This window comes from Orycteropus afer, unplaced genomic scaffold, assembly GCF_000298275.1.
Source record: "Orycteropus afer afer isolate SDZICR_OR568_19922 unplaced genomic scaffold, OryAfe1.0 scaffold00020, whole genome shotgun sequence".
NCBI classification, from domain to species: Eukaryota; Metazoa; Chordata; class Mammalia; order Tubulidentata; family Orycteropodidae; genus Orycteropus; species Orycteropus afer.
In genome coordinates, this window is record NW_006921607.1 from 1134155 (window position 1) to 1153479 (window position 19325).

Sequence of the window (19325 nt, forward strand, 5' to 3'; positions counted from 1 at the left end):
CACTACACCCCTAGAAATTTCAGAGGTGGAAGGCACCGGCATTTCTATTGGGTTAATCTTCCACCCTTTAGCACACAAATGCCTTACCAATAAGTTGAGTCATTGATACTTCTTCTTTACTAGGTCCAATCAGCATGTCATCAATATAATGGACTAGTGTGCCATCTTTTTGAAAGGAAAGGTGTTCAAGGTCCCTATGGACTAAATTATGACATAATGCTAGAGATTTAATATAGCCCCAAGGTAGGGCAGTGGAAGTATATTCTTGGCCTTGCCAACTGAAAGCAAACTGCTTCTAATGATCCTTCAAAATTGGAATTGAGAAAAAGGCACTGGCCAAATCAATAGCTGCATACCAGCTACCAGGAAATGTATCCATTTGCTCAAGCAATGAAACCATATCAGGAACAGTAGCTACAACTGGAGTCACCGCCTGGTTAAGTTTATGACAATCCACTGTCATTCTCCAAGATCTAGCTGTCCGTCCCCCCTCCTCCTACAGGCCAAATAAGGGAGTTAAATAGAGATGTGGTGGGAATCACCACCCTTGCATCATCCTTCATGTCCTCAACGGTAGCACTAATCTCTGCAATCACACCAGGAATGTGGTATCACTTTTGGTTTACTATTATCCTAGGAAGCAACTGCCAGTTATAATGGCATCCACTTGGCCTTTCCTACCATACTAGCCCTAACACCACATGTCAGGGGTTCTGTCAGTTGCTGAGTATGTCTATTCCAGTTATGCATTCTGGAACTGGGGACATACTACAGGATGGATTTGGGGACCCACTGTGAGATGGAACTGAGCTAAGATTTCATTAATACCTGACCTCCATATGCCCCTACTTTGGTGGGTTACAGTGGTATTTTGGGTATCCTGTGTCCATTCAGAGCCAGTTTCTAGTAATCCTCAAAGAGTCTGATAATTTCCTTTTCCCCAATGAACACTATCATAAGACTGTATATACTTTTAGGGAAGGCTGGGAGAAAGATTAACATTATAAATTTTTCGGAGTGTAGTCAGGTCCTTCCTCTAGGGAACTCAGTCTCCCCTTCATTCAAAGCACTGTGGGTGTATAAACTGGCTCAAGTCTGGAAATTGATTGAGGGGCTGTAACTCTGTATTCTGGTGATTCAAATTAGACTGCCATTCACTTGACTTAGAATTCTTCAGCTTGTACAGATCAAGTAAATATTTAGGAGATTTTCCATCTATTTCACCCCTAGGGACACCATGTCTAAGTAGCCAGCACCACAAATCCATAAGAGTTAGATATTCTGATTACTCCTTTGACATTGCTGTCCATTATAGTAACCATACACACCTTGTCTTTGTTGATTAAGGGCTGCCACTTGGCCCTTATCACTATAAGGTCCAATCAGCTCCACTGAATTTGTTGTTGTTGGTATGTGCCATCGAGTCAGACCTGACTCATAGCGACCCCTCCTTGGGTTTCCGAGGCAGTATCACTACGGAAGTAGATTGCCTGATTTTCCTTCTGAGGAGTGGCTGGTGGGTTTGAACCGCCAGCCTTCTGGTTAGCAGTCAAGTGCCTTTGCACTATGCTACCAGAGCTCCTCCACTGAAGTTAGGTGTCTTAATTTAATTAGAGCAGTTCCTACTGTCGAATCTGACTTACATAAAATAGCAATCACAGCAATTTCAAGGATGCCAGGGCTCCCTTCACTAATTTGTTCCTCATCTTTGTGGTAAAACGTGTGTCCTCTGGGTACTCCATGCATGGGTCTATGGGTCTAACCTGATACGTCTACTCTAACATGCCGATTTCCCTATGCCTTTAGATACCTTCTACAGTATACCAAAGCAGGTCTGACACTTCAACCTGATTTAGTACAGGCCACTGTGCAATTCATGCTTCAGTGAACCCACCAAATAAACTATTAGATCTTTTTCTAACCTCTTGAGTGGAAACACTGAATGAAGAATCTGTGTTTAGTCAGCCCAAATCAAAAACTCAGACTGATCCAACTGTATGTTTCCTTGCACCATTATCCCACACTCTTAAAGCCATTCCCACACATAGTCTTCATATTTCTGTTTGTACTTACTAGATGTTACCTAGTTACCTATGCTGCTCTGAAAAGAAATATACCGCAAATGGGATGGCCTTAACAAACAGGAGTTTATTCTCACAATTTGGAGGCTTTAAGTCCAAGTTCAAAGTGCTAGGCTCTAAGGGCTGGGTGAAAGCCCCTCAACCTTGGGGGCCAGCTCTGCCTCCTGCTCCTGGCCCACTGGAGCTAGAGGCATTTCTTCACTCAGACAGCTGCTGGCTGCTGAGGCTGAGAAGCCCCAAGGTTGACAAGTAAACAGGCACAGTCCTGATGTTACCAATACATATGGCAGGCCATTAACTTAAGTCCATTGTAAGTCCCAAGGTTGACAGAGCATAGCAGGCTGCTGAGCAATGACACGGCTACATGCAGGGTCTAAGCATGCCAAAGGCTAGAGACCATTCCCAAGACTTCTCCTTATATACAGGAAGCAGACCACATCCCAAAGGCAGCTACTCAGCTGCTTGTGGTAGATCCCACCATGGAGTTGATCGCCAGTCTCATCATGGGGAATAACTACCACCAGATGCCCAGCCACTCAACCAGGTACAGCCAAGTTGACACACAAACATAACTACTATACTAGAAAAATCAAGCAGTTCTTTGGAGTATTGTGTACCTCTTCCTGGATCATATTTCGTACTTCACCTTTTAGGGCTCACTGGGACTTAAGTCTAGTTATAGGTCTAGAAGTGGGTGCTGGGGGTGTTTCCTGGGAACATTCAGCAATGTCTTATAAGGCTTTTGCCTCAGGTGGTGCCACAGACAATGCCTCTGGTGCCATTTCAGTAAGCACACCTGGGTTAATCTTATCAATTTTTTTTAAGGGGAGGGACAGAAGGCATAATGGTTTTATTGATAATGGCTTAGCAGACAAAGATGAGTAATTTCCTCAGATGGGAGGGCTGGTGCTGTTGGCAGGACTGAGCAAACGGAATTTAGAGGCCCAAAGTCCTAATTTTTCTAATTGTCTGCCCATATGTCCCTATCCCAAGTTTTAGAGTTTCATTCCTCCCCAATCCATGCCTTCACTTTAACTTCAGATACCATTCAAGGTTGGGAATTCAACTGGCAATGTTCATTCAGCCATTCTTATGATATGGCTTTTAGAAGTGTCAGCTATGTTACTATAAGAAATAAGGCTTTCTTTCAGGACACAGTTGACAACTTTTAGGCTTTTTATGAGTTTCTTGAGCTGTAACTCTAAGCTTATCTCTTTCTTTCACCACTGTCTAGTGAAAGTAAGGCCAATGAGCTTTCTCATCCTTCTCATTATGACAAAATTGTAGCAAAGTGTCTAGTATGCAGTCAGCCAGAACCTTGTTTCTCATAAATATTTGATTAGTGGTGATATTTTGTTTATTTCTATTGCCACCTCATGCCATGGACTAGCAATGCCCTCTTTATTACTAGAAGCACAGACATTAGTGTCTTTAAGACTACCCAGACTTAAGAAACAATTTAGAAAACTCATCTTTACAATTTCATTTCTCTAGAACCATTCTCAGTACCAAAGGGTACTTAGGCTGGGTTCTTTAGAGATGCAAAAGCAGTGGAGATACAGAGAGATTTAGCTCAAGGAAATGGCTAACACAGATGTAGAGGCTGGCAAGTCCCAAGTCTGTGAGTCAGACTTCAGGCTGGAGGCTTCTTCTCACTCCTGGAGCTGCAGGGGCTGATGAACCCTAGATCGGCAGGTCCGACAGCAGGCTGCTGGCTCACCGGCTACAGCGGCTAATGAATCCCAATACTGGCAGGCAATATGGCAGGCCACTGGCTCAAGTTGCACATGATTAGAACTGGATGCAGGATTCAGAGTGAACAAAAAGCTAGAGAGCTTTGCTGGAATGCTCATATATATTGATGCAGGGCCACACCCTTGAGGAAACTCCCTGACTGGTTGCTCATAGCAGATGTCCTCATGGAGGGGATTACATTATATCAGATCTCATCATGGGGGATGACTATGTCATTACACAACCACTGAACTATACCGTAACTGTCAACCCAGAGAATCATGGTCCAGCCAAGCTGACACAACCTTAACCATCACAGGAAGGAAGCAGAGAATGTGCAACGGCACAGGGAGAAGCAGATCAGAGGGTGAACGCATCTGTAGACTATCTACATTGGACAACAAGAAGGGAGTAGTGAGAAAAAACTAAACAAATATACTTCCTAGCCCCTTCACATTTCAGAAAAGAAAACACTGACTGTTCTTTGTTCACAGTCCTAAGGTATGAACATGTAATAACCAGAACTGGGTTCCAAACTATTGTAATTATCAGTGATGATCTGCTTTGGTTAATCTGAAAGCTGATCAAACAGCAAGAGCTTTAGTCCAGTGACTACGCTTCCATGCCTAAAGGTGAACCAATCTGTGAAAGCCCACCCATTCCTCAATCAATGAAGATGTCACAAGCACAAAAAGATCTGAGATATAGAGAAGCTAGCTACTTGATTTATAAAGGAGCAAGGATTCACACTCATTATCTGTCCAATCCCAAGGCCTATGCTCTTAAACACAACCTTACACTGCTTCCCACACACAAATTTGGGTAAGACCATTTTTGGGGAACTTTTCACATGGCACTTTCCACTCAGGCTTATACTGGTTACGTATGTGCTTGTTTCATTTATATCTACTTTGCTCACCCCAAAAGTGGAGCTCTTTTATGTAGCCCTACAGGCTTTTACATGGCAGAAGAAGAAATGAAAACATCTGTATGATTAAATTTGTTACAGCCAATTTGCTTTCAAAAGAGTGTACAGATTTTCTTCATCAGTGATTTAAACCATCTCCATTACAATCGTCTTTATGTATTCACGTGCTTAGTAGCACTCCACTGGCACAGGTACCACAAAGCCAAAGTAACACTGTAGATCTCATTTACCACGAGTTCCAAATTAGAGAATTTAATTTCCACTAAAGATGTTTCACCATCTTTGTAGGTATGAGGCTGAACAGTACTTCTTACCTGAATTTTGATGGGCCAGGTGAAATTACTGACATAAACAAAGAAAGTAATATTTGGGTGGTTGCGAAAATCAAACTTCTCATTAGAGAAGCTATCTTTATACTCCTTGATGTTGGTTTTTGAAACAACAGGCATCTCTTCTCCAGCCTGGGTCCCAGCTGTTGGGAAGAAAAGAATAAACAGAAGAGACTTTTTTGGGGGAAGGGAGGTGGGGAGGGAGACAGAATCTGACCTTATTAATAGTAACAGCGTTTAGTGAATCCTTGCTCTATTCCAGGAAATCTGTATTATCTTCCTTAATCTTCTCCACAACCCTACTGTTACCCTCATCTAAAGATTAGGAAACTGAGGTTCACAGACATCAAGTAACTTGCCTCAGGCCACACAACCCAGCTAGCAAAACAGTGCAGCTGGGATTTGAATCTGGGCAGGCTGATACACAGCCCATGTCCAAACCAAAATGGTTCTAGTAGGAACTCCTGCAACTCCCCCACACTGACACAGGCTACATGTGCCCATGAAAATACAGATACCACTAGAATACTATGAAATAAGCAATTGCATTAAGTCTTACCCCAACACTTTAATTTCTTTGCATTTTCTACTTTATACTTGCTTGGCATTGCTCCAGACCTCCCTCCATACCAGTGACACCAACCCACCCCTCACTTCCTAACCATCAGTGGCCTAAAGTCTCAACAGAAGGGGAGAAGAAGGGGCTTGAGGGGCCACTCAGTCCTCCTTTTAGCTACTAGGTAAGTATTTAAATCCCACTAACTTTTTTTTATCCTATTCCCAAACAGTCCTTCAACATTCTATATTTTGAGGAATTCTCATGTCTATAAAGATTCATGAAATGGCTTCTGTCCCATTCATGCTAAATCCCTTGGGATTGCAGCCCATTGCCACATACTCATTGACAGTCATTGCAAATCATTCACATGCTCAGAGATGCTGCCGTTCTCCAGACAAATGCTGATAATTCACATCTTTTTTTAAATCTCTCCTCACTGCAAGTTTCAGAAAGGTGTGCAAATTCTACAATCTTTTAATGTATGGCAAACAAAATGGTAAGTGTGCCAACAAAGGTGATATCCTCATTTTGCATCAGTCTAAATGATAGGTGTTTTTGACCACAAAACATTACAGTAATAATGGTTTAATAGTTACCATTTAGTGAGAATTCACCAGATGTCAAGAACTACATTGGCCACTTCATTTTATCATCTCATTCAATCCTCACAACACTCTACCTGGACAGGTGTTTTTATTATCCCATTTCACATATGAGGACATTGACTCACAAAGGTTAAATTAATTTGCGCAACAGTATAGTGTAAGTTAATAACAGGCATCATTCAAACCCTAGTCTATCAAGCTATGTTTTTAATCACCACAAAAGCGTCACTTTTTCTTTCTTTTTTTAAAATACTGAATGCTTCACAAATTTGCGTGTCATCCTTGTGCAGGGGCCATGCTAATCTTCTCTGTATCATTCAAATTTTAGTATATGTGCTGCCTAAGTGAACACCACACTTTCTTTCTTTTTTTTTTTTCTCCCCACTTTTATTTCTTCAATAGATTTTCTACCCAGCAGATCTTGTTTGGTAAATCATAGAAAGGAAAACAAGATAGCAAAAGCCATGTTTTCAGAGCTTGACATAATTCCCAAAGTACCTTTCTCTGTACTTTGTAAAGTCTCATTCTATTTAAAATGTTTCCATTTCTTGAAACTAAGAGTCATTTGCATTTTTCACTTATGAAGCATGGATGTGGATGATGGTGGTAGCAACAGAGCAAGTCGGCTGTAGCAACAGTTACAGGTAGGGGTAGTAATCATGTATTAAGCCTAATTCTACAGGAGACTCCACCATGTATAATTTATTTTAATCTATACTGCAATTCTAGGAGGTAGTACTGTTACAGAAGCCCTGGTGACACAGTGATTAAAGCACTCAGCTTTCCAGATAACTGACCGTGAGGTCAAGATCTCACAGCTAATACTAGTAAGTAGCAAATGTGGGTTTCACACCTATCTCCCTGTCTTCAGAGCCTCCCTTTCCAACTCTGATATCTTACTTCTCAGTCTATCACTTCCACTTAGAGGGTCTTCTCTAGCTATGTCTTTACCTGAGAAGCTGGCAGCCCAGGTGATGTTGAGGTTAAAGTTTTTGGAGGCATTGATGAACATGTCCAAATCCCTGTTTTGCTGATGAGAGATGCAAATAGAAAATTATTAGCAGTTTCTAGATTTAAAAAATGAAAACAACTAATTAAAGTTTACAACTCTCAACTTCCTTAATTACAGAATAAATACATCATAATATCTTAAGAGAAACTCATGCTTATAAAAGTTAGTGAAATTCCTGATCAATTCTCCTTAATATAAGGAATACACTCCAAGTAAAATTTTTCCCTCTCATAAAAGCATATGGTATTTAATGCTTTATATCAAATGTCTAAGTCCATAAAAAGATAGCTTCTAAAAAGACTCTCAGCACATCTATTGTCAACTGTTTTCACAAGGGTGCTAAGTTCATGCAATGGGGAAAGAAGACTCTCTTCCATAAATGGTGCTGGGAAAATTGGATTTCTATATGCAGAAAAATGAAACAAGTTCCATGCCTCATACTATACCCAAAAACAAATTAAAAATGGGTTAAGTGCCTAAATGTGCAAATGAAAACCATAAAATTCTTAGAAAAAAATGCAGGGGCAACACTATTTGGCCTAACCTTAACAATGGAATATCTGATATAATAACAAAGACACAAACATCAAAAGATAAAATAAGTGGAATCTCATAAAAATTAAAAAATTCTGTCCATCAAAAGACTTTACTAATAAAGTTACACCATGCAATCCTCAGCCTATATGACTATGAAACCAGAAGAACTAGATGGTGCCCAGCCAGCACTGTCAACCACTCAGAGGGGGATCTATGTAGAAGATCCTGGATAGAGTGGGAGAACAATATGGAACAAAACTCAAAATCAAAAAAAAAGGAACCAGGTTTGCTGGTCTGATAGAGCCTGATGGAACCACTGAGACTATGGCCTCTAGCTGCCCTTCAGGTCTGGAACTGAACCCACTCCTGTGGCTTCCAGCCAAAAAAAGACAGGCATATGAGCTGAACATTTACATTAGGTAGATACACTCCTTGAAGAGATCAATCATGGGAGAATAGAAGGGCTGTGTATGCACAGGGAAACAGCTCAGGGGGCAGGAGTGCATGGGAGGGAAGGACACAGGGAAGAGGTATATGGGGAGGAAGTGGGAAGAGAGCTGTTGCACTGTGGGAAATTGCAGTCAGTGTCATAAGACAAAGTATGCGAAGTGCTGTATGGAACATAAATTTGTCCTATAAACTTTCACCCAAATCACAATTAAAAAAAAAAAAAAGACTTTACCAAAAAAGTGAAAAGACAAACTACCATCTGTGAGAACATGTACAAAAACCATACATCTGGTAAGAATCTAATAACAAAAATAGATATAAATCTTTGATGAATTAACAACAAAAAGACAACCCAATCATAAAAAGAACGAAGGACTCAAATACACTTTCATGCAAACACATGAAAAGATGCTCAATGTGACTAGTCACCAGAGAGATGTAAATCAAAAGTATAATACAGTACCATTTCACTCCCACTAGGATGGCAACAGCAATGGTCTATTTTTTTTTGGGGGGGGGTTAGGATGTGTCACCCTCAAAATACGTGTTGTATATTCTAACTTCCATGCCTGTGGGTATAATCCCATTTGGGAACGGGTTGTCTTTATTATATGTTAACAAGGCAGGATTAGTATACAGTGCGTTTTGAGTCAATCTCTTTTGACTATATATAAAAGATTAAACAAGCAGGCAAGCTAGAAGAGATGTGAGGATAGGCATCATGCCACATGAAGGTCACTAGGAGCCAAGGAATAAGGATCTTCCCCTGGAGCCAACAGAGAGAAAGCCTTCCCCTGCAGCAGTGCCCTGAGTTTGTACTTCTCGTGTCCTAACTATGAGAAAATAAATTTGTTTGTTAAAGCCATCTATTTTTGGTAATTCTGTTACAGCAGTACTAGATAACTAAGAATTTGGTACCAAGAAATACGGGTGCTACTCTAGCAAAAACCTACAATGTGGAAGCAGTTATGGAGCTGGGTAATGGGTAGAAGCTGGAAGAGTTTTAAGGTACCCAGCAGGAAGAGCCCTGACGAGACCATTGGCAGAATTATGGACATCAAAGGCAATTCTAGTGAGGGCTCAGAAGGAAGTGAGGAGAGACACAAAGTTTCTATCGTCCTAGAGCATACATAAGACACCAGCAACAGAATGTTGCTAGAAATGTGGATGTTAGATGTGCTTGTGGTGAAGCTCTAAATTAAAATGATGAATGTGTGATTGGACACTGGAGGAAGGGTGACGCTTTTCATGCAGTGGCAAAGAAGTTGTGTGACTGATGGTCAAATGTTTGGTGGAGACAGCTTGTAAGTGATGAACTGGGAGATCTGGCCAAGGAGGGTTCTAAATAATATCTTAAAGGGGCCACACAGTTTTTCCTTGTTGCTTATAGTAAAATGCCAGAGGAAAGAGAGATGGACCTAAAAATGAACTGCGCAGAATGAAACCAGAACTTAAAGATTTGGAAAATTCTGTTGTACAAATTTAGGACATTTGTCCCACAATGTCCACCAAGGACATGGATACACAGTCTTTTGTTATAGAGATTCAGCTTGTGACTGATGGCACTGAACAACTGCTACAGCAGAAAACTCACCAGCTTAGACTGAAGGGGACAGAGAAAGAATGAAAGCAGAGAGTGTTGTCTGCCTCTCTGAATTCTATAGGCAGAAAACAGGCCAAAGGAGCTACATCTGTTGTTCTCCAAGAAAAGAAAGAGACCATCCCTGGAGCAGCTTTAGATCAGAGCTATCGGAAGGAGTACAGGAAGCAGCGCTGCACAGGTTTCAAAGGGTGGCATCACATCCCCTAGGTTTAAAAGAGGCAAATCTTCACTACCTTGGTTCCAGAGTGTAGGGCTGCTGTTCTGTTGTACTGAGGGATGGGGCTTACTGCCCAAAGCCGAGGGGGGAGGACTACCGTGCCCAAGAGGTAGAAGAACGGGGCCTGCTGAGGCCCAAGGGGAGGGGTTGCAACTCAGACAGATGAGGAGAATGGGGCTATCCAAAGCTGAGGGGACAGAGTTGTCAATCCAGGAAGCCTGGAAGGTGGAGATGAAACCCAGGGCTAAGGGACCATCAGCCAGAACCCAGAGGGCATGGCCAAAACCCTGAGTCTGGAAGGCGGGCCCATTGCCCAGATGGTCCCAAAGAACAGAGGAGTATTTTCAAGCCTTGAGAGCTAATGGAATTTGTTTTGTTAGGTTTTGGACTTGCTTGATGACCATTATCCCTTATTTCTGCCAATTTCTCCAATCAGTAATGGAAATGCCTACCTGGTATCTGTTTCACCACTGTACCTTGGAAGCAGATAACTTGTAGTCTAGATTTCACAGGTTCACAGATGAAGAAGAATTTTGCCCCAGGATAGAATATGTGCAAAGTTTCACCCATATTTGACTTAGATGATTTTGACTTGGAGTTGGTTTAAGACTTTTGGGGTAATGTGATGGGGTGAATGTGTTTTGCTTGTGGCAAGGACATGAATTTTGGAGGAGTCAAGGGGTAGAATGTTAAAGATTAAATTGTGCCCCTCCATTACTGAGGCTGGATGAATCCCTGTAACTATTGCCTGAGATAATCTTTAAACCTTAAACCAAAAATAGTCCCTGAAGTCTTCTTACGAACAAACAACAGTTTTGTATAACTAGTAAGAATTGTTTGCCTTAAGCACTGTGCTCTTTTAATAACTATCTACCAAAGAAAACCAAACTCCCTGCCGTCAAGTCAATTCCGACTTATAGTGATCCCTCCTTGGGTTTCCGAGGCAGTATCACTACAGAAGTAGATTGCCCAGTGGGATCAAATAGCAAATTGAAAGATGAAATGGGAAACTTATGAGCCAGTAAATTTATGTTAATGGGGGATGAACTCAGAAAAGGAGGGTGAGAACGGCTACAAAGTCCAAAGAATGTAATCAATGTCACTGGATTGGCCATGTAGAAATTGCTGAACTGGTGTATGTTTTGCTGTGTATATTCTCAACAACAACAACAATAAAAGACCCTCACCATAGCACAAAGACACACACATATATCTTCTGACCTATGTTAGGAAATAAGTCTCTTGAGCTCCTCTGGGAAGCTGCCCCCAAACATCTGTAGAACTCATTCCTATCAGTAAAACACTTTACCAAATACTTCAATTTATATTTACTTATAAGTTAAAGGGAACCCTGGTGGTGTAGTGCCTAAGGCATTTAACTAACCAGAAGGCTATTCCTCGGAAGAAGATTGGACAATCCACTTCCATAGAAATACTGCCTCAGAAACCCAAGGAGGAGTCACTGTGAGTTGAATCAACTCGACAGCAGTGAGAGTTTTGGTTGCAAGTTAAAGCCATGTACTTTGGAACTCATATATTATATACAGTGCAAAATTTCCCCAAAACTGAATTTTTTTTTTTCAAAAAAGCAAATAAAGTTGAAATAAACTTAAAAAAAAATTTGAATGCATCCACTCGATTCAAAAACATTTTTCTCTCACTAAAAATATTATTTCAAAAGTAATAGGGTTGCATATGTTTTATCAGCAGTGAAAACCTTTTTTAACACTTAGGAAGACAGCAATTTGAAGGGCTAGTCTAATTCAATTTATTTTGATTCTTTAGTTAATGACTGATAAAGGTGTATCTGAGAAATCTGTTGAGCCAAACAGAAAAAATGCACTATGCTGGGTAAATTATAATGTAATTTTTAGGCTTCATTGAAATTTGGCTAGTAAGTCACTCCCCTGAGGTTAAACAATTGTTTTTGCAAACTAATCTGATATTCTACTTTTATTTTTTACAAATGGATTCAATCTTGCAGAAATTCTTCAGTGTGGAAGAGCTCGAAACAGGTTGGAAAGTTAATATTTTTAAGGGTCACATTAAGATAGAGTTTATAGCATCAAATCACAATAACGGACATTTCCAAGGAGCCATTTTCCAAATGTGATCTCTAAACCACAACCTCTCTCACAAAGCAGGCACCCTCTCATTATTGATAAAGCACCACCTCCATCTTGAAGGGACAGCTCAAGTGTTCATTTATTTGCTCACAGCACACTACTAACAATTACTTCTTTTTAGAGAAAAGGGTAACTAAACTTGAAATCCTTGTCCTTTTATAAAAGACAGGACATACACATTACGTAACTCTTGTTAAGTATTCTGTCTAGAGATAACAGGGAACTCCAGAGGGATCCACAGGTTTTCTTGGTTATGCCCCACTTCACTAAGAAGGATTATAAAGATTAAATATGTTTACTTATTTGTAAAGTAAAATTAACAACAAATCCTGAAAGACTTTGAATATTTCAATCACTTGCTTAAGAATGAGGTACTGAACAAATCTCACGGTGTTACTTTCTATATAACACTATCCTGAAATCCTTTTACTGTTATTTTTTTTAAAATTCCAGTCAACATAGCCACTCAAACAATATACCTACACAGTTATTCCATAAAAGTATTTTCATATAAAGTCATTTATTATTTTTTAAAAAAGGTTATTTACTCTTTCTTAATTTTGGTTTGGGTGAAAGTTTACACAGCAATTTCATTTTCCACACAGCAGTTCATACATATTTTGTCTCATAACATTGACTGCATTTTCCCAGTGTAACAGCTCTCTTCCCACTTCCCATAGTTATCTCTTCCCTATGTCCTTTCCTCCCATGCACTCCTGCCCCCCCAAGAGATCTCCCTGTGCATATGCATACTGCCTTTCTGTTCTCCCATGATTGATCTCTCCAAGGAGTGTATCTACCTGATGTAAATGTTCAGCCCATATGTGGCTGGATGCCACAGGAGTGAGTTCAATTCCAGCTATAGGGCAGCTAGGGGCATAGTCTCAGGGGTTTCTCCAGGCTCTATAAGACCAGGAAACCTGGTCTTCTTTAAAAAGGTTTTTAACTCTTGCAAATTCTTTATTCAGTACATCTTTTCTTAATTTTATTGAAACAGAATATAAGAAAAAAAATCTTATTTTCACTTAATTGTATAATAAACATCCAACACTGTGGTCTTTGTTCTAGTACTCATTTTTTAAATTTAGCACTGTTTGTTGGTAATAATTGTTAGCCAACAAATGATATTTTGGCTTATTGCCATAATTTTTCTCACGTGTTATTTGTCATGTTTACTGTGGCAGGGAGTTTTAATGGTAAAATGGCTCTTTGTGTATGGTGATAAGAAGCAGCTTCCAAGGAGGAACTTAAACAATTTATCATTAAGTTTAGTGAAATTTCATGAAGTACTGGAGTGAGTACTGAGTGAAGTTATACAACATTGAAGAAATCATGTAGGTGCATCTTCATATTTTGAATACTTTGCTTTTAAATGTCATGCTAACTGGGTTGGTCCCTTCTACCACTAGGTAGTACCTTATGGCAGGTTGAGATTCATCATTAATGACAAAAACCAAAAACCAAACCCACTGCCAATGAGGTGATTCTGACTTATAGTGACCCCCACTGGGTTTCTGAGGTGGTGAATCTTAATGAAAGCAGATTGCCCTGTCTCCCTTCTATGGAGTCGCTGGTGGGTTTGAACTGCCAACCTTCTGGTTAGCAGTCAATACCTTAGGCACTGCACCACCGGAGTCCCTTATCATTAATGGCAGAGGATAGAAATCCACATATTGAGAGCGAGTTCAAGCTCTGCTGTCTGCTCCTATGATGGTGGAGCTCCTCTTTCACTCTCCTGGCATGGTAAGTGCTTGGCTGCTAACAGAAAGGTTGGTAGTTCAACTAGACTAGCCTCTCTGAGGGAGAAAGATGACCACATCTTTCTGCGTTCGTGAAGATACTGTCTTGGAAACCCTATGGGGCAGTTCTACTCTGTCCTGTAGTGTTGCTATGAATAGGAATCAACTCGATGGCAATGGTTTTTTCCCTCCTTTTCTTCATGGGGCTATGACGGGCTGATTGGGCAAAGCAAGTGCGTGGGAAGTCTGTCTTTCAGAGTCTGGTAAATCTTACCACCATTCTTACCTTTTAGATAGAAAGGAAATAAAAGGTAGATTCTAGCATTTTATCTCTTGCACCTCTAAAGATTATCTTGTAAACTCCACTCTGGAGACCACTGATAAGGCAGTACTTCTATCCATAATGGGCAAGAAAATGATCCATACAAACTCAAAATAAAATAGGAAGACTTGTAAAATCTTACTTCATCAGGTGTAGCCACAAAATTGATGGCTGTGTAATAACGGTCATCTTCCTGGGAAAGGCTGAAGGTGAACTGATAGTCAATAAGAAGAGTATCTAATGGAAAGAGAAAAAAAGGACATTGAAAAAATAAAACAAAGCAGGTTTCTAGAGATACACAGACTGATTTCCTCATAAATTCAATAACCTCGCTCTACCCTTTGGCTTACCTCTACCCAGGGCTGGGATGTTTTTCAAAGGAAATCAAGTCTGTGGGCAGCATCACTTTTGTTTAGATTAACCCATCAAATCTTCCTTTTATCATGACCCTGGTTGAAATATTAGGCTCCAACCTAACTCAACCTATAAATACTAACCTACAAATAAAATGTCTATTACATGCTAGTTGTTGCTTAAGGATACAAATGTATAAACTTACAGCATAAAAGGAATCAAAACTCCACTGAAAAATGTGAGCAGGGATTATGTGCTTTGGTTATCTTGTTCCAGAGAGCAAGAAAACATTCAAAGACTCATGAGATGTAGCCAAAGGCCATAGCCTGAAAGAGAGCTGTTGACAAACTTGGTATACTTTAATATTTAGAAGTCTATCGTTAACATTTCTGGTAAATTACAAGAGTGAAACATACTGAATATATGAAAATCCAAGCATCTGTTATGTTCTTGAAAAATAGATATAAATCATATAAGAGCTTAATATATGAATGACAAAGGCAGCATCACAAATCAATAGAAAAACTTATTGTACAAAAAGTTTTGAGAAAATTAGTAATTATTTGGGAAAATTTAATTGACACCTCATTTCACATTGCAAAGCAACAAAAACTTCCAGATGTATTAGGTTTACTATAAAAAAACCAAACCACAACAAAATTAGGAAAGACCATAGGCAAATATTTATCCGATATCTAGATGAAAAAAAAATCTTAATCTTAAAAGGAATCCTAAAAGGAAGACTTCAAAAAAGAAAAATTGGAGTTAAGTACATTAAAAAAAATCATGAGTAAAACTAAACAACTAATAAAAATATTTGGGGTTTATCAATATTAAAAATGTAAATGATAATATATCACATTTTACCTAGCAATTTAATAAAATTTAGTAAGTGAGAACTTAATTTTTGCTATAAAATAAGAAGGGCATGGTTATTCACTATTAATGAGGCCATAAATTAGTTTTAATATTTCTGGAGAACAATTTGAACTAGTTATTAAATTTCTAGTGATACCACAAGGAGAGAATAATAAATGCAAATATTTAAGCTCAATTATGTTAATTTTAATTACTTGTAATAGTGGAAAAATGCAAATAATCTAAACTTCAAAATTGAGGAAAGGTTAAAAAAATTACAGTGTGCTTTTTAAAGAAATAAGAAGCAGTCATTAAGTAGTATTTACAAACAACTTAAAATTTAAACTTTATAAAAATTCTTAAAACAAAACACTGAAAGAAAATTATTAGGCACTTGCAATATACGTTACTCATTAAAGTCACTCTGCTAAGCACTTTACATGGATTAATTTACTGAAACTTCCTAAGAAGTAGTTACTATCATTATGCCCATTTTATAGTCAGGGAAGCTAGTGGGGCCACCATCTCATCCTGAAGGTTCTGGTTCCAGAGTCCAAGCTTTTGTGAAATAAAGAAGTGTATTAGCATTTGTTTCCCCGCGATTTACTGAGATTTCTTGACATGATCTTGTAGTCATTTTTGCAGGCTTCTGCTCCTTTATTACCCTCTCTTAGATAATGTCTCCTGGTGCCCAAGGTTATGGTTTCTGCTCAAAGAATACATACTGTTTCAAATATGGGGGCTCAGATCTAAGGTTTAAAAGAGTGAGTAGCTTTCTGAAATTCCCAGCAAGATGCACAAAGAAGAAAACGTAAGTCATCTGGGTAACTGAACTGAGAGAAATAATCCATGATCCATGCAAATTCTGCTATTTAAGACAGAAAAATCTGTCATCTGACTGACATGAGGTAGCAAGATGGTTTATCCTTATTACTGCACAGAAATCCTTATTACTGGCACAGAAAAATAAGATCTGTTTCAACCTGAAACCAAACAGTCCTCACACAAATGCAGTGCACAGCTTTTCCTTGAAATCAAAGTGCTGCTCCTTCTCCTTGTCTCATCATTACTTCTGTGTGGAGGACTCAGATTCCCGAAAGCTGGGATTTCATGTGTGTGTTGGCATGTGTATACATAGAGAAACTAAAAGTATACCATTCGTACCACCTTGGTGGGGCAGGGATAGGAAGAAAAATCTAGCGGTCCTCTATGCAGGAAAAAAAAAAAAAAAAAAAATTCCACATTATCCAGAAAGTACTTTTTTTTTTTTTCATGTAAAATGGCAGATAGTATTCTCTTATGTGTCTTTCCATCTTCTTTGGGCCTGTAGTTAGCCCTTTTCTTTTATTCTTAGAATTGCTTTTTATTTTTTCCTCCTTATTCACCTAGAAGACACTGTCAATATTCCACCCATATATCCCTTTACACCTTACTATTTCAGAGTTTCTGATGAGAATAATTTTGCATCTTTTAGCCTTTCCTGCTTGCAGGTACCCTGGCCCACACTACCATTAAAGGGCTCACACAGTGCCTGAGTTATCATCATGGAATCTATCACAACACTGCCTTGGACCAAGGGACCTACTACATTGCAGAAGGAGGTGTGACAATGGGTATATGACTTAGGATAGTATACTACAATGGCCTCTTAAAGACACCAGCTTGAGAAAAACACACTGTGACATTGGGATGTTTGGTCTTGGAAATATATACTGTTCTTTGAACCAATGGCTATGATACGGTTCTGTTCTCCCAACAGATTGAATGCCAAGGAGTGAAAGTAGGGAAGGCCCCTCTCACCATCACTCACACTGACCTACTTGGGGAATCTGTGCTTCCCATCCCTGCACCTTTAGGTTCTGCTGGACTAGGGGTCCTGGTTGCTACAGGGATATATGTTGTTGTTGTTGTTGTTATGTGCCGTGGAGTCGGCCCCGACTCATAGCGACCCCTCCTTGGGTTTCCGAGGCAGTATCACTACGGAAGTAGGATTGCCCAACCTTCCTTCCGAGGAGTGGCTGGTGGGTTTGAACCACCAGCCGTCTGGTTAGCAGGCAAGTGTCTTAGCCACTATGCTATCAGAGCTCCTATATATATGTGTATATATATATATATATATATATATTTTACCAGGGGATACTGTAAGATTTAAACTAAGCCTAAAGCTATAGCTGCTACCTGATCATTGTGGGTTCCTCCTGCCAGTAGGGCAGTAGGCAAAGGACAGTGTTGCTATACTGTCAGGGGCTGATATGGTACATTCTGATTATCATGAGGAGGTAAAATTACTGCTATATAATAGGGGCAGGGGAAAATGTACCCAGAACTCAGGGAGTTCACCCTGGGGCCTTGGGGTGCTTTCATGACCAGAGAAAAATCAAACATAAGTTATCACAGCAACCACAGACTGTGAAAAACAGCAACCAGGGCCTCAGATCCCTTAAGGATGGCAGTCTGGGTCATTCCATTGAATAAGACACTTAGACCAACAGACGTTCTTATCCAAGGGTAAAGAAGTCTAGAATGAGTAGTACAGGAGTGAGATGATGAATGATAATTACATGGCCCTGAGGATACCTGAGGCACCAAAGACTGTAGCTTGACCATTAATCCTTCCATTCCAAGTCTTGTTTTGAACTTGTGACTGGCCATGACCTTAAAGGATCAGTGGCAGAAAAGAGTGAATCTAACTTGGGGAACTGTGGGTTCAAGCAGTACAGGGGTGAATTATAGCAGACATCAGTGTCCTGCTTATAGTTCTTCAGTCTGTAACATGTATGTTGGCCCAACTTCCAACCACCAGAACCTGTATATTCTCACTGAGAACTTTCTATGGTTGCCAGAATCCACTGTGCTTGCTGTTGTGGCAGGGCAGAAATGCTGGGGGATTAATTCCCTAGAAAAACTCCTCAACAAATGAATGAGATGAGTTGTTCAAATACGCTAACACCCTTGTCCCTTGGATAGTTGAACACTGAGGTGCCTATTCTGCACTGGGTCCCAGAGTTTCCCAGGAGGATTAAGCCCCAGTTGCTCACAATAATAACTTGTTGATAACATACCTTTACTGGCTGCCTTCGTTTCCCTGTTTCATTTTCCCACTTCCTGAACTGTTTTTAGGGATCATGTTCCATTATTATTAAACTACTGTGCTTGAATTCTTGTTTCAGGGTTTGCTTTTAGAAGAAATTCAAAACTAAGATAAGTCTTCCCAAATATTTATCTACCTATTTATTTATTTGTTTTTAAATCAAGTCTTTTCAAAGAACTAGATTTTGGCTTTATTGATAAATTTATTCTCCTACCTCACACCCTCCTACATCACTAATTTCTACTTTCTTCTCTTTATTTTCTTGATTTACAAGGTAACTATTTTTGTTTTGTTATAAGCAATTTAAAAAGTTTTACTGAGGTATAACAGCATAAAATTTACCCATTTCAAGTGTATAATTCAATAATTTTTGTAAATTTATAAAGTTGTATATAACCATCACCACAAACCAGTTGAGACTATTTCTATCATTCCAAAAAGTTCTCTCATGCCAATTAAATACTATTCCCACCCCAGACCCAGAAAACCACTGATCTACTATCTATCTTTATAACTTTACTTTTTCTAGACATTTCACACACATGGAATGCATCTGGCTTATTTTACGTCCTACACCTCTGAGATTCATACACATTGCAGCATGCGTCAAAAGTTCATTTCTTTTAACTGATTGACAATTCCATTGTATAGATATATCACATTTCGTCTACCTATCTGCCTGCTCTGGTAGCATAGTGGCTAAAGCACTTGACTGCTAACCAGAAGGCTGGCGGTTCAAACCCACCAGCCACTCCTCGGAAGGAAGGTTGGGCAATCCTA

The 19325-nt window shown here is 39.6% G+C and overlaps 1 protein-coding gene and 1 non-coding gene across 2 annotated transcripts in view; both read right to left on the bottom strand.

Moving 5' to 3' along the window:
- The window catches only part of ATRN (attractin), a 267433-nt gene that overhangs the window by 58911 nt on the left and 189197 nt on the right, over positions 1-19325 (bottom strand). The window contains exons 22-24 of the mRNA XM_007959994.2: positions 14385-14479; positions 7188-7266; positions 5058-5215 (exon numbers count right to left, since the gene is read on the bottom strand). Of these exons, the coding sequence (XP_007958185.1) occupies positions 5058-5215; positions 7188-7266; positions 14385-14479 (332 nt within the window). The remainder of the gene's footprint in view (positions 1-5057; positions 5216-7187; positions 7267-14384; positions 14480-19325) is intronic.
- On the bottom strand, positions 6482-6588 carry LOC122152215. Its single transcript, XR_006164453.1, has one exon. It is a non-coding gene; the product is annotated as a U6 spliceosomal RNA (small nuclear RNA).